Source organism: Bradysia coprophila, unplaced genomic scaffold (genome assembly GCF_014529535.1).
Source record: "Bradysia coprophila strain Holo2 unplaced genomic scaffold, BU_Bcop_v1 contig_561, whole genome shotgun sequence".
Lineage (NCBI taxonomy): Eukaryota > Metazoa > Arthropoda > Insecta > Diptera > Sciaridae > Bradysia > Bradysia coprophila.
Window position 1 is genome coordinate 1,729,538 of NW_023503807.1, and position 23,611 is coordinate 1,753,148.

A 23,611-nucleotide genomic window follows, 5' to 3' on the forward strand; every position below is an offset into this window, starting at 1 on the left:
ACAGCAAAAAAAAGTTGAGGCTACGAGTGGAGAAAATGTGGCAATGTGGATTTAGCATGTGGAATATGTGGAATGAAAAACTTTTAGATTGAAATGGTATGTTCTTAAAATTCTCACTATGTATTTCCATACTTCAAAAAGTCAATTTGGATACTTTTTAGATGTTATTACACCCAGCTGCATTATAAACGCACATACTAGTACTAAATCAATCAATAAACGATCATTAATAGTTGGCTATATGAGTTTTGGTATAATACAACTGCTGAACTGGAACATTTATGGACATTGTTACGTTGTTGCATATCTGCATAAAATAAGCATTACCCAGATTGTTATGGTCAAATGACTCTTTTTCCGTACAGTTTATGAATCTCTTGGATTTTTTTTTTAAAGTAAGTTTCGTTGCATGGTGTTACTGTATTTGATTATATTTTCATTTTGAATACACCTACAATTTCAGTTGGATTACAGTAGGTGAATTTCCGTCAGCACTCGTGACTTGATTTTTCCTAAAATCGACGAGCTCTAGAAAATAGGATGAAATTTAAGGAAATTTGATATCAGTGGATAGCGATGATGATGATAATCAGTCAAAAACACTCAAAAGAGTAAAAGTGACGCAAGTCCCTGTGCATACTTCCAAAACAACTGATATCGCTGGATGTGACGCATTCTGCGCTTGTACGCAAAAACTGTAACAGGAAAAATTTGACCAAAGAAATTCTAGAAACAAAATTTTACCAAAAAAATTTTGCCTCACAAAGTGGCAGATGATTCGGACGTATTAGGACGTATTCTTGCCTATTTTAAAAAATTTCTTAAAAGTACTTTCCTCAACATCTGCCACTTGTGATGCAAAATTTTTTTGGTAAAATTTTGTTTCTAGAATTTCTTTGGTCAAATTTTTGCTGTTACAGTTTTGCGTACAAGCTCAGAATGCGTCACCTCCAGCGATATCAGTTGTTTTGGAAGTATGCACAGGGACTTGCGTCACTTTTACTCTTTTGAGTGTTTTTGACTGATATCAGTTCTTTTGGAAGAATTAGTAGATTGAAAAATTTTGAAAAAATTTGAAAAGATTTGAAAAATTGAAAAATTTGAAAAAATTTGAAAAATTTAAAAAATTTGAAAAATTTAAAAAATTTTGAAAAATTTAAAAAAATTTGAAAAAATTTAAAAAATTTTGAAAAATTTTCAAAAATTTAAAAAAATTAAAAATTTAAAAAATTTTGGAAAAATTAAAAATTTAGAAAAATTTAAAAATTTAAAAAATTTAAAAATTTAAAAAATTTAAAAAATTTAAAAAATACTAAATTTAGGAAAAAAATTGAGGCGAGCAGAGCTTACCAAATACCAAAAGCGAACAAATTTGTTCTACCATACCCATCCACACACACACACTTAAAGGTGTTCTTATATGGGACCTATATGGGAACTTCGAGGAGCCCTAGCTCCGAAACGAGGCCGGTTCCCCCCAATTTTTTTTTTTCTGGAATGTCTTAGAATGACGACTAGAATCTACTCCCAAAATTTCAACAAAATCTAAAGAAGACTTTAGAAGATAGGAAACACGGACGGACGGACGGACTAACAAAGTAACGTAGGATTTTTTCATTTCGTTTAAAGTACTGAAATTGACCAAAATGTTTGGAAATGGGGCTTCTTGGAAGATTTTTTGCGTGGCCAAATTTTAAGCTGCAAGAACGTGTGATAGCTCGTTGAACTCGTACGGACGCCTAGTTTTTTTTAATGGTAATTTGGAGTCATTTGTCTTTGAATTGTAGAACTTCAATATTTGCTGTATATATGGTTCTGCAGTCTACGACAAAAACATTTTTTTTGAATTTTTTTTTAGTAATAGGACTTGCGTCACGGGCGCTATGCTAACGCGCGCCCATGATGGAAAATATTTGCAAAAAATGGCCAAAAATAGTAGATTGTTAGAAAGACCTCATCAGGAAATATGGCTTCAAGCTAAGCTAAATGTCTGAAAACTCGTTCTAGCTTGATGCATTTGGGGCAAACAGTGTTAGGTTGTTTAATTAAGTCAGTGAACGTCTACATACCGCATTCAAATATATAGCTTTGGTATAGGAATGGTCATTGAATATTACAAATTCTTTTTGATGAAAGATGAGCACCACATACAAATTAAATACCTTTCACGTCAAGCACCACTGGAGATTCTCCAGTACACTTTAAGTTGAAACAATTATAATAAATCACGAAAATTCTTGGTCGATTCCCGCAGCTCCGCAATAGGAGATATAGTTTTTCCAGAGAGATGATAACAGGTGACATTGATTCCGCCTCGGTCATCTGTTATCACGTCTCTGAGTTGTTCAGTTAGATAATGGTGGATTTACTTGTTTCGCAATTCTAATTGCATTTGATCTTCCTTGATCTAAAAGTGCAAAATCCAAGGTGAATTTATGGAAATCTAATCGATAATATGGAACAGGAACCAATAAAATGAATAACACGACCATAAATACACTTTTGTCGCAATTCATCATTAATTTAACGTAACATTTTCAGTTTTGATGTTGATTTTTTTTTTTTGCTTAAATGTTAAATGTAAATGGTATTGAAAATCACATGAAACGGGCCAGTTATGCAAATTGACTAGTTGTTATAAATCGTAGTTAGACATGACAAGAAGAAAAACTGTATAAAAAGCATAAATACTGTATTATACTGCACATATTCGAAGAGTGATGTGGCAATCCATTTCGTCAAAATGAAAAATAGACAAACATGTAAACGATGTTACAAGAGCCGTAAAAGATTTGTACGTTTTAACATGTTATTGAAATTTTCATAAATTGCAAAACAATCAACAAACATTTCTCAAAATGTTCTCTGCGTTTTCGTTCAGTATATAATACCCCCGATCATCTGCATATTATTTGTATATATCCACAAAACGTTCGATTCTTTTCTGCTTTTTTTCTCTCTCCTGTATGCTATTTTGCAATCCACGACAGATACCATTACTCACAAATCAGGGAAATGTAAAAAAAAAATTATTTCGACGATCTCAATGCAATGAGATGTTATAAGTCAACATTTACGAACAGACATTGTTAAATATCATTGACCTTGCATTAATCTACATATGCTCTGATATATTGCATTGGGTTAGATGGAGCATCCATGTAATGTAACGTACATTGATATGCTAATCAAACGATTATGTATGTTGCGTTTCGATGGATGTTAATACAAAAAATATTTTTCATATATTCGGCTTAGCATCTTGTTGTATATATGCATCAGAGATATATCGGGTATTGTCAGTCTCCATCTCGAGAATCGTTATTAACCGTCGAAATGTGCATAAAGGCATGATGAGTTCTTGGGATTTGTTTCAAGTTAAAAAATTGATTTTACATCCCCCAAAAATTCAAGAGAAACATCAATTCAGGCATTAACAACATAATCCGAACCTTGTAAAACAAGGTGGAAATATTTTTTGTTTTTCTCTGGAAACACATTACCTTGCCCCTAGGCCTAAATGACATGTGTCTATTGAGTTAATAAAACCGTAATCAGTAAGATCTCTCGTTCTCTAAGCAAACTGACATTAATGATGCATGAAATTTCTTTCCGAATAATACACACGAAATTCATCCATCAGATTAAACAAACAAACAAACGGGAAAAAAAATTAATGGTAAAAGGGTTGAGGTTAAATACAAAACTTTTTCGATTGATTTCAATAAAACAAACAAACATTGATTGATCAATAAATTAATTGAGTTGAAGCTGATCAGTTGGACGTATCGATCAAATCATAGCTTTCGAGCATCATCGATCTGACCGTTATATTGGATGATTACAAGAACTACTTGTTGTACGTTTGAAAAGATGTTTTTAAACTGATGCATTTCAAACGGCGCAATTAAATCGGAAAACAAAATGCTGTCTTAGATCAGGGCGTATTATTCTGATTTTTTTTTAATTCTTAAGAATTTCGAGAGTTTTAATTTAAATTTGACTTTAAGAGCGCTCACACCTTGGTAATTTTCTAGCCTACATTTGTGCGCAAAAATATTAGTTTTCTGATGATTTCTCTGAACCAAAATATTTTTTTTGAAAAACCATTGAAGCGTGCAAAAATGTGTTACTTTTAAGAGAAAAATTGGTTTGTGGATGATAACTTATTCAACTTGGAAAAACCTTTGCAAATGTGTAAATTTATGTGTTTTGCAAAAGTTTCTCCAAATGGGTTAAGTTATCTACCACAAACCAATTTTTCCCTTAAAAGTAACACATTTTTGCATGCTTTAATGGTTTTAATTTTTCAAAAAAAGATTTTGGGTTAGAGAAATCATCAAAAAACAAATATTTTTGCGCACAAATGTAGGCTAGAAAATTGCCAAGGGGTGAGCGCTCTTAAGGTCAAATTTAAATTGAGTTTATGTCACACTTAGCTCACATTTAATCTACATCTAGATCAAGCTCAAGTCAAATTTAAACTAAATTTGTGACATCCTTAGGTCAAATTTATAAGTGTACGCCAAACTATGGTCAAATTTAAATTAAGTTTTCGCCTAAGTAAAATTTAGGTCAAATCTAAACTGAGTTTAGGCCAAACTTAGGTCAAATTTAAACTAAGTTTGCGCCAAGCCTATGTCACATTAAAATTAAATTTAAATCAAATTTGGACTTAGTTTATGTCAAATTTGAACTAAATTTATATCGAATTTAGGCCAAACTTAACACATTTAGTCACATTTAGGCCAAACTTAACACATTTAGTCACATTTAAACGCTAATTTGTGTCAAATCTATACAAATTCAGTTAAATTCAAACTAAATTTGGACTAAATTTTGGTCAAATTTGGACTAAATTTAGGTCAAATTTGGACTAAATTTAGGTCAAATTTGGACTACATTTTAGGTCAAATTTGGACCAAATTTTAGGTCAAATTTGAACCAAATTTTAGGTCAAATTTGGACCAAATTTTAGGTCAAATTTGAACAAAATTTTAGGTCAAATTTGAACCAAATTTTAGGTCAAATTTGGACCAAATTTTAGGTCAAATTTGGACCAAATTTTAGGTCAAATTTGGACCAAATTTTAGGTCAAATTTGGACCAAATTTTAGGTCAAATTTGGACCAAATTTTAGGTCAGATTTGGACTAAATTTAGGTCAAATTTATAGTACATTTCGTACCTAGGACTAAAAGTCAATTTTAATAATATTTTTCATATCCGACGATGAAAAAGTGTGATGAAGTCGCTCTTTTTGGACCTAGTTAGGAAAAATCGATTTCGGAATGTTTCGAAACTTTTAGGAATTAAATAATGTTTCAGAAATTCCGAATACTAAGCCCTGTCTAAAATCCAAATATAATTTATTTAAATAAATTCATGGACCTGAGTACAAATTCACTTTAATGTTCTTAATAGAATTTTTATTTTCCGTTTCGAAATTAAATCATTTGAATAAATGAAATCAGGCAAGATTTTGATTTATATTATGTTTACATTTAACAAACGAGAGAAGAAAAAATAAAAAAAAAACTTTCTATTTTAAATATCTAATTCAAAACATGTTATTTTTCGGCAGATAACTAGGTGGAATTGCCGATATGATGTTAATTTAAATATTAATACAATTAATTATCACTACGCTGATTAATCACTTTATTAGAAGGCCATTTGCGGGATAAATTTTCGAAATCGTTAGCATCCAAATAAACATTAAATTGAATAGCATTTCTCGTTTGGTGGTATTAATTTGGTTGAATTAAACAGAACCAAATTCATGATTTATCGATTTTGAACGAAATGTCTGGGCAGGTTGAATTTTTTAGTTGACTTTTGTTGTTAGCGCATTCCAAAACAGATAAGGAACGGAAATGATTTAATTTTACTAAATTAGCAATTTATCAAGTCTTCAATTATGTCCTTCTCGTGAAGCGTGTTCAAGTTTTCCCTGGATTTTGGGGAGCAAACGGAGAAAAATCAAATCACAAAAATTGAATCGGTCAATTGGGTCTCGAGATAATCATAAATAAATTCTCATGTGTCTGACTATACCAAAAGTTTTCACAATCGCAAGTCTCAATTTTATTATTCAAAGCTTTTAACAAGCTTTGAAAATGTCAGAAAAATCAAACAAATACGATAATCCTAATTATTTGTGGAAGCTTTACGAGTTAGCCAAATTGGTGATGAGTTGAATTTTCATTTCAACTATGATTCGCTAGACTTGTATGTGAGCACTCATTATATCAACGTCAAAATAGCTTCCATATTTCAAAGATGTATGCGTGCACGATTGCATGTGTTGTGCGTTTTTATTCACACTAACAAATCATGACTCCTGTCTTTACGAAAGAAATACAATGCCTATTGCAGTCTTCGACATTTCAAATGTCTCACTGTCATTTCTTTTCAAAGAATGTCATTGTGAATTCGCACATGTCCGGAGCGTTAGCGGAGGACTTGACGCAGTCTAACTTCCAAAAAAAGAACGAAGAAATTTTTTTGAGACGCGGCAACTATATATAGCCGAACATTTCAGTTTCTACCCTTTGGTTTATATCACCACAAATCCTATTCTATCTTATTCGCGCTTCAAATACGAGCAAAACGAGCTATCACTCGACTATGTAGCTTTAAAATTATCGTTTTGAAATTGGTCACTTTTCATACAAAATACACCAAATTGACTGTTCCCAAACAATCAAAATCTTTCAACTTACTCTGTATGTTTCTATCTATCTATCGACGGACGATCTCGGAAACTAGTCAGCCAATCTCCATGAAATTTTGCAGGAACCTCAGGGTGGGCATAAAAATGAAATTGAGATACGCCATTACCCCAGGAAAAACCAGAATTTTGTTTTATTGGCCTCGAAGTGGTTTCTGAGCGTGGTTTTCGAGGGTCGGGAACGCGTTTTCGGGTGTAGCTTAGCTGTATTGAAACCTACAGAGGCGTGCGACCCATCAAATGAAAGGTATTCGTAACACGATTCGAAAAAAAAAATTAAAAAAATCGGGGCAGATTCGTTTGAGCTAGAGTGATTAGAGTGACCAAATTTTGAGCTACTCGAGCGTAGGATGAAAGGAGTAACATTTTTTTGGGTTATGAGAGATAGAGAATTACTTTCTTCGGCAAAGTCTCAGAGTTTTACGAGTAGAACAAAGTGGCATATGTGAAAAATGTCGAAAGTTGGAAATGGGTGGGTCAATTATGTTTTTACAGGTATTTCTTGAATGGTGACAGATAGAGAGTTACTTTCTTCGGCAAAGTCTCAGAGTTTTACGAGTAGAACAGAGGGGCATATGTGAAAAATGTCGAAAGTTGGAAATGGGTGGGTCAATTGGGGTTTTGGAGATATTTCTTGAATGGTGGCAGATAGAGAATTACTTTCGTCAAAATTTCGATTTTCGTCAAATTTTCTGAATTTCGTCAGATTTTGGAATTTCGTCAAATTTTCGAATTTCGTCAAATTTTCAAATTTCGTCAAATTTTCGAAATTAGTCAAATTTCGTCAAATTTTCGAATTTCGTCAAATTTTCGAATTTCGTCAAATTTTCGAATTTCGTAAAATTTTTGAATTAAAACTGTAAACTGTTATAAAAAGCAGTGTTGACTACACTTCTAAAACGACTGATATCCCAACAAAAATCTCTTCGAGAAAAGTGTGACGCAGTCTTTGAAATACAATTTCTAAAATGAATGACGAAGCTGAAAGCGTCAACTCTAGCGATATCATTCATTTTAGAAATTGTATTTCAAAAACTGCGTCACACTTTTCTCGAAGAGATTTTTGTTGGGATTTCTTATGTTCATGCTAGTAGCGCAGAGCTGTGATAGTGTTCTTAAAGCATTGTATCAAGTACCACTGTCACCATGGCCTGATGAGAAATCAGATAGATGCTAATATGACATCTGGGTCGTTTCGACTTATAGAGAGAATATGTGGAATGATTTTGACAGACACAATAATGCTTGCGTCGCATTTAGGTGTGCTTTGATCAGGCTGTGATTGGGTGCGTGCAAGAAACATTTCGTTTCTCAAACTATTCCTACAACGTTTTTGTAGAGAAATGATAACAGGTCACTTTGAGCATTTCTTTTTTGTTAGGGTTCAAATGAACACATTTTTTTAATTAGCAATCATGAAGCTGTTACTTCATGTGATCTACAAACTTTCAACCGATAACAAAACTCAATCTTTTACTTCATTAGTTTAACAATGTCTCTTGCCCTGGTACATAAGATTACCATCAGTAAGACATAAATCAGTGTTCTTCATTTACTTTTGATGTTGTTGTCGACAACATATTATGTAGCCGTTCATTTAATGGTAATAGTTCTGGTGATAATATGTTCACATCGATCACAAAGATTTGATGCTTATCAATTTATAACTTAACGTTGTAAACGTTATTTCAGCCATAAATGTTTCAGTATCCATCCAATTAATTTTTTTTTTCGTTTTGATGAAAAAAATATCAAATGACAAATCACTCACCAAGTCCACATACTCACCAGTATTTTTTTTATCGCCTAAAGAACAGTCTATAAATTGAAGTCGATTAGCGTGTAAGAATTTTTTACAATCACCAATCATAGAGGGTTTCGACCAGACTTGGTTTATTTTCATCTAAATGCAAAAAAAAAAACTTAAATTACTTGACATAAATATATTTTACTCTTTATCGCCCTTTCTGATAAAAGAAATCTTTTTTTTTTGTACATGGAAATCCATCAGATAAATCAAATAAATTCCTTTCCTTTGAAACAGATAGATGGAAAATGGTTTTAAAAAAATCGTTGAGCATCTTTGAAATGTTCTCGTCTCCACATTAACTTCTTTGTCATCATTTACAAATTATAAAATTAGTCAGATTGATATATGGAAAATACATCATCACCATCCAATTACATGCTTAGCTCACACACGTGTATGTCAATGAGATATCATCGTATGGAAATAAAAATGGGAGTCATAGCAATATGGAAAATATCAAAGGCTTGAAAGTAAAATATATTTTTCACCATCAAAATATAGACGTACTATTAAGGCGCATACAGTACGTTCGCCTGCACTGTAAGTATATTATTATATATAAATTTAGATGCAGTTTCTTTTACGTTTAGTTATATATGAAGAAGAAGAAGAAGAAAAACATCAAAGGAAAATGGCGAAAGATGATTTTCTCATAATATGAGAGTTTGTCTACTTAATGAATAACAAACAGCAAGCAGGTGTTCGTTTGGAACATTTTGTCGTTATTATTCTTAAAGAAAGCTTAATTAACTCCACGAAAATTGAGTGTAAAAAAACTTTCAACTTTCGCATTAATTATATCTCTTCTGACGAGTGCTATGCGACACTATATGGCGGGGAATAGAAAATGTAGTCGGAGGTGCAGTACGGCGAACAATTAATATTGACATATTAGGGATAATTTGACGAATGCGGTTTTCGGTTACTAATACCATGTCGAAGCGAGAGTGAAATATTCCTCTCGTGTGAGTAAGTTTAGAATTTTTATAAAGTCTTATGCTCCTTCCCACGAATGTAACATATTAGAGCATAGAGCCAAGAACAGATTTCGATAGAATTAATAATAAATCGTTCATGCCAAAGAACCTAGCATCGTAGCAAAATATTTTTTGTGTCAAAATAATACTCTTTTCATACAAATTCTAATGTCACTAATTGTACATAGCATAAGGTGTTTACAGAGAGCTAAAACCAGTTGAATTTAACTGGTCAGGGAGTCAGCCCTAAAACATTTTTGAACGAAAAAAATACGAAAAACGAAAAACCTGGTAACGACGGTTACCGTTTCCTGGTAAATATAATTTCATTAACCGGTTTTTGCGATAGAACATTATCACTATATGAATGATCAAAAATTCCAGGAATCTTACATAATTTACACTTACAGTGATAAAATCTCTAAATGACTGTCTTTTTATGAATTTCTTATTTCTCTTACTTCTCTCATTTCTCTTTATATTGAAAAATACATTTCAACGCTTCTCCTTGTATGAAAATGACGCTACGTTAGAAAGACCTCCGCACTTTCCATTTTGAATTTCAACCGCACTTACGGCGTGAATTCATTATGGTCATATCGAGAGTTTAGAGATTAGTTAAAGTTAACTGGTCAGAAATCGCTCAATAGATTGTATGATGAGAGAGAAGGAAACATAATTCGGATCGGTTGATTTAACTTCTCTTGTGATATGTGCCAAAAATTTATTTTTCAAAGTACTCTAAGGCTAAAAATTTTTCCCTTAAATGAAAGTTAGGGTCTTATGTCAGAAAATGAGCCTGTAGAAGTTTTTGTTTTCGTTGACTGTATCTCAGGTTTATTTGCACAAGGAAGCAGAAAATCACTCGAAAATCGATCGCTACTAGAATCATACTAAGAATCAAACGTCTAAAACGAAGAAAAACACTCTAGGAATGGATCCAAAATCATCTTCCATTTGTGATGCGTCACTCCTTCCTCTTGTAAGTGCTGCCAAAAAATATTTCTTTGACTTTGCGTCACTTAATGTTAGTTCTATGCATTTCTCTAATCAATCAGTAAATTTCAGAGAGATGCTAATATGACAACTGGGTCGTTTCGTCGAATAGAGGGAATATGTCGAATGATTTTGAAATTGGTTGAGCGAAAATGTATTGAATTCTCTCTCAAAAACCCAACTGTCATTCGACATATTCCCTCTATCCGTCGAAACGACCCAGTCGTCATATTAGCAACTCTCTGGTAAATTTATAACTTATAAACCAATGAGAGATTTCAAAGCCGCAGAAAAATGTGAACCGATTGTCAGATTTGTAAACAAGACAAATCCGACTGAATCGGTTCTTTTCAGTTGACTTTGGTCTAAAAGAGAAATAACCATAATCGGAGAGGCTAGCATAGTAAAGATCTAGCCCTAAAACATTCTCTGGTTGGTAGCAGATCATTCCATTGATTTATTCAAACTCCACACTACGTCTTCCGACCACTTCATTCATTGTTATTCTCGAAAATATTTAAAAAATAAAAAATAAAAAATTTCAAACATTCCATGGCTAATTACTGCATTACAATCATTTAATGTATACCATACCAACCATTTTAAATCGGTAGTGGTGAGTGTAGGTAAATCATATTTTTATTTTGAAAATCTCGGGAACGCTTGAAAGTTTATTTAACAAAATTTTAAACCACAAATAAATTCTCAATTATAATAAAATATAATTTAAAATCAAGCATTTAATGTTATTTTATGTACTTTTAATTTTGTGTAGGCGACGAATGAGTGCATTTTGTGGGTTTGGTTTACACGAGTTGATTGCATTTGTATGCTAATGAATAACATAAAAGAATTAGGCAGTTGAATAGCGAAGATGATTTTTCGATTTCTTTTGTGCACTAAAGAAAAGTTATGCTATAAGTATATATAAGATGTGTGTGCATTATGATGTAGGCTTCGATATGCGCTCTTATGAAAATATGAACATTATTATGATAACGTTTGGTTAAATGCGATATTTATAACCTGTAATCATTTATATTTTGTTTAGCATATATGCGTACGTACCGAAAGTGGTCTCATAATCAACATACTCATTTAATACCATTGGTACCATAAATGGTATTAACCTGTTACAGACGGCAGTCATATGACCACTGTAATTATCGGGTCTATAAATGATGGAATTTGTTTATGTACTGTCCGTTTGACAAGAGGATCGCCACGGTTCAGCAGGGGGTTTTGAACATTTGTTTTTTACACGTTGGCACACGTGCTCTTGTCAGATTCAAGATTCTTTTTACGAAGGTTACGCTGATTATACTTTGTGAAAAAGGCCCATACCTTGCAAATATGTCACATCTTGGACAGAATTTGACACTGCAATATCTGCAACATGAAAAAACTAAATGTTCGAAACCCCCTGAAACCCCGTGCTTCCACCTACGTAATATACACAAACTAGGTGAGCCAATCTTAATTTATTACTTTCATCGATCAAAGTATTTTTAACCGGTTGATTTCAAATCTTGTACTTCAATTTTTTTAAATGCATTTTACTACATAAATGACCATATTACTCAGAGCTTGTCAATATTTTTGTCGTCGTTATCGATAACAGATGAATCGCCAGGTTAAATATAGGATTATTTTGACGCACAAAATAATCTAAATATTCTAGAGTGTAAAAGGCAGAAAAATGGCCAGTTGCTCAACTGGTTTCGATAAGTGATACGTCACAATTTGTATGTAAAAGTCTAGTTAACTAGGAACAAACAAAACACTCTTTTTGTTATTCCTATCTCTACCCAATTTTGCAATTTTGCCTATCACACGGAGTACTTTTTTGGTAAGTGGAAATCAAGCATAACCAAAGCACCAAGCAGGGTAACAGAAAAAAGTAGTACTTTAGTCGAAGTATGCGAATATTTCCGTACCTTTTTTTTCTTAATGTCATTACAAAATTACCATTAACGCTACTAATGGTGTTATTGGTATCAAAATACTACTCTATTTGACGTGGTAAAACCTCTATTGCCATGCTAGGTGCTTTGGCATAACACTAGCCGTCTATGATCAGAATCAGAGCAAAAATACCGAAGACCAGTTAAGTAGGCCCCACCATTTAAGTGGATCGGGTCCACTGATTGATGAGACTTTCTTTTGTTTTATTAACCTATTTATTTAATTATTTATTTAAGTATTTATTAAATACCGCAAGCTCCGGAAAATGACACCCAAGCACAGCTTTCTGTCTAGGCCGATTAGCCTGACTGAAATGGTCGATGCTCTGACTGACACAAAAAATGGGAAAGCAGCCGGTTTCGATGCCATATACCCGGAATTTTTAACCTACAGCGGCTACAGGACTAGACTATGGCTGTCTCGTTTCTACACACACGTCCTCAGCACCAATTCCTTGCCACATGCATTCAAGGTAGCAAAGATCATTGCAATCCTGAAACCGGGAAAACCTGACGATTTGCCAGAAAGTTACCGACCGATAGCTCTCCTATCGGTTGCGCTGAAACTCTTCGAACGGATAATTTACAACCGCATAAATCCGGAGATCGACAGAATCCTACCAGCTGAACAGGGAGGATTCAGACAAGGCCGAAGCTGCGCCGATCAAGTTTTGGCACTAACAAATTTCATCGAATCGGGATTTGAGCGTCAACTGAAGACAGGAGCTGTGTTCGTTGACCTGTCAAGCGCATACGACACCGTCTGGAAAATGGGACTGATGTACAAACTAGTCAAAGCGATCCCGTGTCTAAAACTGTGTGACGTCATCTGCAACATTTTGAGCGACCGATACTTTCGAGTCCTGCTGGAAGATAAGCTCAGCGCGCTCAAAAAATTAAACAATGGCCTCCCGCAAGGATCTGTCTTGGCATGTATCCTATTTAACCTTTACGTTCACGATTTACCTCCATCCACTTCCAGAAAGTTCCTCTATGCCGACGACAAGACATACGCCTACCAACATAAGAGTTTTCGACAAATCAGCAAAGTACTTACGGAAGACATGGCCCAATACGTTCAGTTCTGTAGAAATTGGCGTTTGGTACCGAATCTGACGAAAACAGTGGTCTCATGTTTTCATCTGAATAATCAACACGCAAATCAACGTCTACATGTTCGTTTCGATGGAAAATATCTGTCCCACAGTTTCGAACCAGTGTATCTTGGTATCCGGCTCGATCGGTCGCTTACGTACAAAAAACACGCTGAAAACCTCGAGCTCAAGCTAAACACTAGAACGAACCTGCTGAGAAAGCTAGGTGGCACCACTTGGGGCGCAAATGGAACGTGTCTACGAACTTCTGCTCTCGCGCTTGTATATTCGACTGCAGAGTATTGCTGTTCAAGTTGGTTGAACAGCGTGCACACGAAGAGAGTTGACGTCGTCCTTAATAAAACAATGCGGCTAATCACAGGAACGGTTGCATCAACACCGACAGAATGGCTACCTGCACTATGTAATATTGCCCCCCCGGCCATACGAAGGCAAACAGCGCTTGTCCGAGAATACCGAAAAGCGTCAGAGAACGCAGACATGCCGCTGTTCGACGATCTGCTGGACCCACCCGTCCCGAGATTGATATCGAGGAAACTGCCAGTAGTACATGCAAAGCGCTTGATCGATTCAGATTTCGAACCACGATCCGCCTGGTAGGAAACTTGGAACAATTTCGGTGTAACCAGCCCTCTGTACATGTTTGACAGTTACACATCGCGTTCGCCAGACTTCAACCTGCCGAGACGGGCCTGGAAAAATCTGAATCGGCTGCGAACGGGCCACGGAAGATGCAACGACCTCCTTTACAAATGGAACTATATTGACGACCCTGCTTGTCAATGTGGTCACCCACGACAGACAACAGATCACATTCTCACCGGCTGTTCGATTCTGTCATACAAAGGACAACTGCAAGATATAGTTGACCTGGAACCTGATGCCGTGCGTTGGTTAACGCAACTAGAACTTTGAACGTATGATAACTCTGGGTGATCTTATTGTTCATCGTTTTTGTGACCTAGTCATTCAATTGAAACTTGTGATAATTTTCTATGTCCGTAACTCAATGCGCTTTCTTTATATTTTTAGACGAAAAAAGTATTTTTTGATTGTAGAACAAAGTCATACGCTAAATAAATATTAACCTGTCAAGACAGCAAGCATATTAACTATATGATTTGACTATCTGATCTATTACTTCATCGATTTGTTCCAAGGCTGTATGAACTGTCAAATTTCAACCATAACCTCAATAATATTTTTGTATAAGTCGCGTAGGCGACGTTGCTATATTTGTATGAAATATCACGTAAGCGACGCTGCTGTGGATTTTCACATATTGATTTCAAAAATCTTTTACTTCGTTTGTTTTGAACACGCTTTTTGCTACATATATAAGACCTCAATAGTCCGAGCTTGTCGTTTATTATTGCTGTCGTTGTCGATAGCAGATGACAGCCGTCTGTAACAGTCGATCTACTTTTTATGTACTTCGGTAAATTTGAAGTTGCAAATTACAGTACCAGATCAGATTCTGTATGCCTTCAAGTGTATTGAAAATCATTGCAGTTTACTTACTTAGGCGGGCACTACAACCTACTATTGGTTTTGGCCAGCAATCTTCTCCAATCGGACCTATTCCGCACCAACGTTTTCCAGTCGTTCACTATACTCTCAGTACTTTCAGATCAGACTCAAGTGCATCTTTCCATCTCGCTCTCGGTCTTCCTGGTCTCGGTCTTCAATTTTCGTGAAATTCTCTTTAACGATGTCAATGTTCCGTCCAATTAAGTCTAGGTCATCAGCATATCCTTACAACTGACTCAACTTTCTGAAGATTGTACCGCTGGTTTCCACGTCGCTCTCTCTTATCACCTTCTCAAGAACAATGTTGACGAATAGAGCTGCCAGTCCATCGCCTTGTCTAAGTCCTTCCAAGGCTTCAAAGGTATCAGATAGATTATTCCGAATTCTGACCTTGGCTCTCACATGTGACAGAGTCATTCTAGCCAAGTGAATAAGTTTTTTGGGGTAACCAAGTTCCACCATCGCATTCCATAGTTTCCTCCGAAAAACCCTGTCACATGCCGTTTCAAAATCAACAAACAAATGGTGTAGAACAGTTTAGGCTTATGAATTTTAGGCCCATAAATCGGCATCAGATGGTAATAATGTGGAAACTTACCGGTTATTCTTTGGATGTTTCGAGTCTTATTTAGGTATGGAGATTCTATCAGATTTGTTATAATGTGACTTTGGGACCGATGATTCTCAATTTTGAGTAATTTTTGTCGAAGCAGTCAATATTTTATCTGTCACAGTGCCAAAGATGATCTAAAACCATAATATTGGAACACGTTAGCAACTGCCTGACATTTTTCGCGGATGACATACCGTTATTCTTTGAGTCATCTAATGTGAAAGCAAACTTCCGAAAGCTCTAGCTTGATCAACTGATCCTATTTTTCAAATGTCATAAAATTTTTAGAAATTGAAATCGTTTAGGAGAGATCAGATGTCAGAAATTTTAAGGAAATTTCGAAATTTTCGGCAAGGTTATTCCCCACTAGGGCGTATCGAATTTTGAGAATTTTAATGGTCGCGATAGCCTGTGTGCGGAAAACGTAGATCATTGAAAACTAAGTCCAGACATATGGTTGATGGATCCGAAGGTGCCCGGGAAGAAGTCCCCCCGGACGACTTTAACTGTCAAATGGTCATAACTCGGAAAGTTAAGAGTATTTTTGAAAACAATGTTCTAGCAGGATGTAGAGCGTTAAAAACTCTACAAAACTGCCAAAGAAACCGATGGTCCAAAAGGTGTGTCTGTCGAGGTTTTCTAACATCGAAAGTTCGACATTTTCGTTTTTGACTTTTACTACATCGAGATCCCAAATATTTTGTAAAAGAGTTCAGCTACTGATATGGAATATTATTACCTCGACTCAGCAACACCGGTTACAGTGTCTGCACTGGCTTCGTGGGCGACGTGGGTACACTTAAAAAGTTCATTCATTAATGTTGAAAAAGTGGTTTCGGATGGATCGCCGACCGGGACAATGCCTAGTGTACTGGTAGAACTCGACCTCCTCTACAACCTCATGCCAAAAGCTAAAGTTAATAATTTGTCTCTCTGTCTCTCAGGAAATAAAAGTCAAAAACGAAAATGTCGAACTTTCGATGTTAGAAAACCTCGACAGACACACCTTTTGGACCATCGGTTTCTTTAGCAGTTTTGTAGAGTTTTTAACGCTCTACATCCTGCTAGAACATTGTTTTCAGAAATACTCTCAACTTTCCGAGTTATGACCGTTTGAAAGTTAAAGTCGTCCGGGGGACTTCTTCCCGGGCACCTTCGGATCCATCAACCATATGCCTGGAATTAGTTTTCAATGATCTACGTTTTCCGCACACAGGCTATCGCGGCCCTTAAAATTCTAAAAATTCGATACGCTCTATTCCCCACATTAGGCCGAGCTTAGACCATATTTTTATTGTAGTTAGGACTGTCATTACGGCCGCTTACTAACGTGGGGGTCTGATGATTTACAGATGGAAACATAATGATTTCACCGACTTGAAAGGCAATGCCAGCTCTATTCTCATTCGAGTCGTTCACGGATTTACTCCGCGCAGTGAAAACTCCCGTAACTGCAGTAACTTTCCTCATTTTAATAACCGAATTCAAATACTTAGACTAAATCCTTTGAAGTTTGGCTTCGATATCCAACAGTGCGTCAATCATAAACTTAGTGTCGTTCATCGGCTTCGGATGCAATACACTTCGACACGCCGATGTTAAATCTTGAGCTTTCAATGCAACTCGTCGTCTATTTCGTACAGAAATTAAATTCGGTTGTGCCACGATAGCGGCGATTAATCGCGTTGTAGCTTGAACCAGATGATACTCGTTTCCTTCGGTTGCCCACACCCGTTCATTCATCGATATCATCCGAGCGTAAATATCGAGCAGTAAATCCACATCGATTCCCATGGCAATGAGTGCGTCCGGCACCGGTGATTGTTCCAATCGTAACTGGCAGCACCTCAACTCCAATTCGTGTATCAGAAACGCGACGGGGAAACAGTTGCCCGAACTAATGTACTCTTTGGCCAAAATTTGAACTTTAGAAAGGAGTCGAGACGATTTTTCGTACGGTGAGCCGGGCAGATGCATTTCACGGTCGAGAATCTGCGTCCAAACGGATTCCACCAGCAATGGGTCATGGTGATGGGAACAATTCAAAATCGTCAATTTGCATTCGGGCATGTCGAATCGTTCGGCAAAGTCGGTGTACAATTGGGTCAGGTCGAACAATGACGCGTTCAGCTCCTTAACGGCTCGCTGTGATTCGTGATCGTTCTGATTCGACAGTGTGTCCAACAAGAGCTTCTGAACGCGGGCAATGTCCAGCTGTGATTTAAAGAGAGAGAGAGAAAGAACGGTCATCAATCGGACGTAAGGCACTCACACCCATTTTGATGTACAAACCTTGTCTTCTAAGTTCTTCAATAGGAATCCGTTATTGGCCGAGTATCCGATGGTGTCACTACGCATACACATTACAGCTCTGCCCAAGTATTCAATTCGTTGGATCAGCGGTATGGCATCGCTCTGTATCGATGCTAAATTGTCAAGGATATTTGTAGCTGCAGAGTGCTGCCCATTCAGTTCATGGTACTTCCACAACAAATCAGCCAAGCCTAAATCGTCCGGTCGTTGTTTAACCGAGTGCGTTAGGAATTCGCCGAGTGAAGGTTCTGAGATATCCAGCAATTCGGACAGCAGATTCTGTGACAGCAACCATTCGTACACCGAATTCTGTAGCAACTGATCGGGTGTCTGTAGTGCCAATGTGACGACATTCAATATCTGAGAGTTCAACGTCGGTTCCTGAGTGTCAGCCGATCTGGTCAAGTCACGTGACGCATTCTTATTGCAAGCGTTCAGATAGAATTGGTCGAGCATGTACTTGATTTCCTTGTAGAAATCCATTCGCCTCGAGAACACAATGTAGCCCTCTTGGTCGCCGGGCGGTTCATTGTTCTTGTAAAAATGTATGGCCGCTCCGTTCGGATCAATTTTTGCCGCACACACAGCACACAGTTCGATCACACCCTGATAGAAATTGGCTAAAGTAAATTGCTGACAAATGTTCGACAGCGGTAGATTCGGTGCGGCGTCTTTGCACAACTGCAGAGCCGTATGAAGTTTCTCTTTTTGCTCCTCATTGTCGGTACAATTTCGTGACGATATCAGAATTTCCGTTGCTTTGTGGGCGACTGCGTCTTCGTGGCGGTAGAGATTCGGGCAGACGTCTCGCAATTTTGACGATATGGCACCCACGGTTGCATTGTCATTCAAGTAGGTATTGATGAGGGACACAATGAACTGAGCGCAGGTATCGGCACGAGATAGAATTAAATCCCTAAAAAGAAACGAAGGGCGGGATGGCAATGGATGGATTGACACACAGATGGAATGAACGCTCACCTGAATGTGCAACAACAGAGAATGTCTTGTTCCTCCTTCTGTAAGCTGCGAAACATTTGGGGAAATTGATGTTCGCACAGAATCTTCCATAAACCGATCACCTCACAGGCATGTTCTGGAAATTAGTCTTTAGTTCAGTCACCACATTTACGAACCACCACCGATCAACACTCACTTATGAACAAAGCTAACGCTCCGAACGATCTCTTCTCTTCCGTCATCGCCTGCTCCAGCTGCTGTCTATTCATCGAGTTATCGTGGCTCTGAAACGCACCCAGCGTATTCCCCACCATGGAATGTTGACCGATATAGTTGGACATGTTGTTCATCAGAAATGAATCGACGAACGTCTTCGCGGCGTACAGATCGTCCAAAATGTGCGCACAGTCGAAATTCGTTATGGAACTGTTGCCGTCCACCGACGAGATGCATTTCTTCTTCCAAATCGGCCGCAACAGACGGCATATGTGCAGATAGAGGCCGGCGTGTTTAAACGAATAGCAAATGTTTGCGGTTGGGTCACCACTCGGTCCGGGATTCAAAATTTGATTGGTGACTGGAAGGAGGTTTATCGGAACGGTTCAATGTGATGGAAGAGTTTCGTTCGGCTGTTCAATTCTACTTACTTGGCGAGACAGGATACTGCTGTTGCTGTTGTTGTTGCATCGATAAAGTACTTCTCGGAGTAGAATGGAGCGGTGTCGACATAAACATCTGCATGTTACGATTCTGATTGTCTGCAACAAGTTTTACAAAAAAATTCAATTTTTTCCGGTCGTTGGCTCAGCACATCGATCACTCACTTGGCCATGGGCTACCCAACTGCCGAGTCACTGTTGCCGGATTTTTCACCAAATAATTTCCTCCAAAGTTCGGCTCTCCGCCGTACAACATAAAGGCCTGCGTTGCCCACATTCCAATGTCAGTACCTCGGAACGCTTCCATACAAGCCAACAGAACACTGGTCGCGCACGCATTCGCTTCCGTTTGACTCTGGAAGTATCCTTTGATTGCGTCATGATGCGGTCCGTGGCATGCCAGTAACAACTGCATCAACATGTGCATCGGCTTGACGAGCGAAACGATTTGCACTCCTTGATTGGTCAGCAACACCACCTTCTTATTGGTTTTCGCATTTTGCAGTGGACTGCTGATCGTCGATGACGAATTGTCACTTCCCATTTCGGCGATGCTCCACACTTGGCCGTTTAATGGCATTACGGTGGAGGATTCGGCCAAGTACGGTCGCAATGGGAATGGTTCGGCACTAAGTGACCACAGTACATCTTGATCTTGTTGTGGTGTGGAGACCATTAAGAGTGTTCCGTTGCTGTAGAAAGCGGAATGAATAAGCTTAGGTTTCCCAATGGTAGCATTCGGTGTGTAGCCAGGCGGCAGTCGCCCATGCAATAGATACAAGCCTTGTGGTTTCATCGATTCGTTGGGCACGTTAACATTTTGTTGCTGTATCAGTGGCACGGTTGAGAAATACAATCGGACACCATGTTGGGTGACTGCGACCAGATGCAAATTCGGACAATCACTTGCTGTTAGTGGACAAATGGCCACAATCGGTTTGAAAACGAGTTCGTCGATGGTCCTGCAATGAGAACCGATCGAATCAATTTCGCAAAAATCGACGGACTTCCGTTGATACATACGTCAGGATGTTTCGGGCATGGTATGCGATGTCACTTTGTGACATTCTGGCTAATCGTCGGGTGTCTTGGCTGTCTGTTCCCAAATGCCACGCTTCTATCGCTCCTTTTTCCGTCAACGCATACATGAGGTGTCTGGAGTCATCAACAACCATTTTGACGATGGCATCAACTTCCTACGAATGCAGAGAGAGATTACTGCGTAGCACACTCGTTGTCGGATGTACTGCGGTGGCAAGAACTTACCGAAAACACTTTCAAAAACCCTGGCACCATGTACGACATCAATCCTTGCGAGTGATTGACTTTCCAACACCGTTTACCCAGCCATGTTGATTCGGCTCTGTAGGAAATTTCGTACAAACATCCGTCTCGACCGCCCAGAAGTATCCGGTGATCTTTCGTTCCCACAACGGTTGTAATTGCGACGTCAGTGTTTACGATGAAAATTGGCTTGTTCATCAGTTGCATTTCATTGTAACTTGTTCGGTCACCGGTCGATGGTAGCGACGTTGTGGTATCACCGAACGTAACACCGAGCACAACGATTTCGATTGGCGTCGTTAAAACTAATAAATATTTTACGTCCGATATGAAAACGCCTGGTTTCGGCTGAACCAGGCCGACGCTCACAATTAAATGGTTCAAACCATCGAAATATGCTGCGTCTCTGCCATGTTCATAGGTCCAAATCTGTTCAGAGAAATCAGCAATAAGAGTGAATCAGGAACGGTAAATGCGACACTCACATAAATGTCCGAGTCAATAGTCAACCACGCTCGTCCAATCTCCGGAAACAGTCCCATCATACAATGACAATTGATATCTGAAATCAGCAGAAAACTTGTAGCTCACATCGCCCACGAAATTAGCCGTTTGATTCAAATTACGGTTGAAATGTTCCATGACTTCGGGTGGGATCGGGATTTTACCGACCGATTCGATTTGATTGAGATTTTTCAGGCCCATTGACAGATTGGTCAGACTTTGATAATCGAAATCGTTCAGACCACTAGCCGTAGCCATTCCGTGTTGGGTGATTCCAGTAACCTGCAGTCGTTATTACATTTTTTAATCAAATCCAGTTGAGGTTATGTTGAGTAAAACAAAACGACACAAACGATTTGGGAAGAGAATCTTCGAAAATCGAATTATACGGGCGCTGACAATCAAAACATCAACCGTCGGAGATTACTCCCAAAAATATTCTGCCATCAAATTGCATCTAAATGGATGAACACAAACCTCCAACAAACTTGGCGCTGAATTATCATACATATCATGTCGATCAAGCATATTCCCAGCATATTCAATTGCATCCGATTGACCATTCATTTCCGAAATATTCATTGCAGCTTAATTATGTTTACACAGTATCGGTTAAGAAGCGTTTCGAACGAACTATTTTAAAAGAAATCAACTTTTTCCACAATTTACGGTAAACATCAGAGAATTCTGAAAAGCCGGTCACTGGTAATCGAAGCTGTTGCCGCCATTTCGATATGTTTTTGACAGCTGTTACGATTTGCGTGTGTGTGTGTTCGTCACACTGTCAAAATTAAAAAATGCCGCGAACATTTAAAACGAATCGACAAAATGCTAAATTGTACAAGGTTCTGAAAGAACAGGTTAAGACACTCACGAAGGCACACACATTTTGACAAATAGATGCTTTTTGTTGAACACACTCATTAAAGATTGTTTGAAATGTCAACTTGAAGAAAAGAAAGAGTTTTTATCAAGTTGACATTCTGTTCAACAAAAAGCATCTATTTGGCAAAATTTGTGTGTCACCGCCTTCGTGATTTCCTTGAACCTTGAAATTGTAGCCTAAATTTGTGCGAAAAAATAACATATTTTCGATGATAACTTCCCATCCACAGCCTTTCTGGAAAAAGTGTTAAAAGTGGTGTAACCCATTATGAGAAAACGCAATATTTCTCTAAAATTGGAACAAATTCTCAGTTTTCTCATAGAAGCCAACATTGTTATTACTGAAAGCCAACACTTCTCGACACAAAACGACGGTCCCACTATTTCCAGAAAGGGCGCGGATAAAAATAGATTACTTTTCGCACAAATTTAGGCTACAATTTAACGTTTTGTCGATTCGTCTGAACAATTTTTCAAAAAATTTTGATTTTGTCAAATTTTTTTTGTCAAAGAATTAGATAAAGGAATGTGCTCTCGTTTGACAAGGCCTTCAATTCGGGTGTGTTGAACCGGCACTGGTGACAAATTCTTTGTTGTTATAAGTGGCCATGCATGTAGGAAAATGCTGTTGGGAAACTAAAGCTGAAATGTAATAAATTGTTCTATAATTCTATTACATTTCTAGTATATTTCGTCATAATGTCGGCGCTTCATTTTATTGTGAACCCACTTCACTCCTAATGTCATTTCACGGATAAACTACCAGAGTGAAGTTTTCCCACTAGAAAATTGGACGCAAAGAATGAAGCACTGACAAACATTGTGGCGCTTCTACTGGCCAATGTTCTCCAATCGCTTACTCTTATTCACGCCGTAAGTGTGTCTAAAATTTGAATTTCAAGTGTACGAGTCGATGAAAAAGGGAAATACATTAGAGCGCTTGTATGAAAATGACGCTGCGTTAGAAAGACTTGCGTGGGAAAGGTTTTGAATTGCGACTACACTTACTACAAATTCACGCCATAAGTGCGCTTCAGAATTTGAATTTTCGATGAATCGATGGATGTACCAATGAGAGAGATGCTAATATGATGACTGGGTCGTTTCGTCATATTAGCAACTCTCTGGAGCTAATAATTTAAAAATAAATTTCAACGTATTCTTACTGTGGATTTACATAGCAACGTAAAAGTGACAGATGCAAAAATTTTCTCATACGGCAACTCGAAATTTCATTCATAATTTTAATTTTATGAATGAAATTTCGGGT

At 37.4% G+C, this 23,611-nt stretch overlaps 1 protein-coding gene across 1 annotated transcript; it reads right to left on the bottom strand.

Annotated features, from left to right (window-relative positions):
* Positions 1–17,188: 17,188 nt before the first annotated feature.
* LOC119083135 (nuclear pore complex protein Nup154) lies at positions 17,189–22,163 on the bottom strand. Its single transcript, XM_037192773.1, has 11 exons — positions 21,934–22,163; positions 21,579–21,738; positions 21,438–21,514; positions 20,935–21,381; positions 20,692–20,864; positions 19,834–20,630; positions 19,657–19,767; positions 19,206–19,586; positions 19,031–19,145; positions 18,029–18,965; positions 17,189–17,950 (listed from the first exon to the last, which is right to left on the bottom strand). Exons 1-11 carry the CDS (start codon positions 22,036–22,038, stop codon positions 17,234–17,236), a joined length of 4,020 nt encoding a protein of 1,339 aa, XP_037048668.1. The 5' UTR covers positions 22,039–22,163; the 3' UTR covers positions 17,189–17,233.
* Between the last annotated feature and the right edge of the window lie 1,448 nt (positions 22,164–23,611).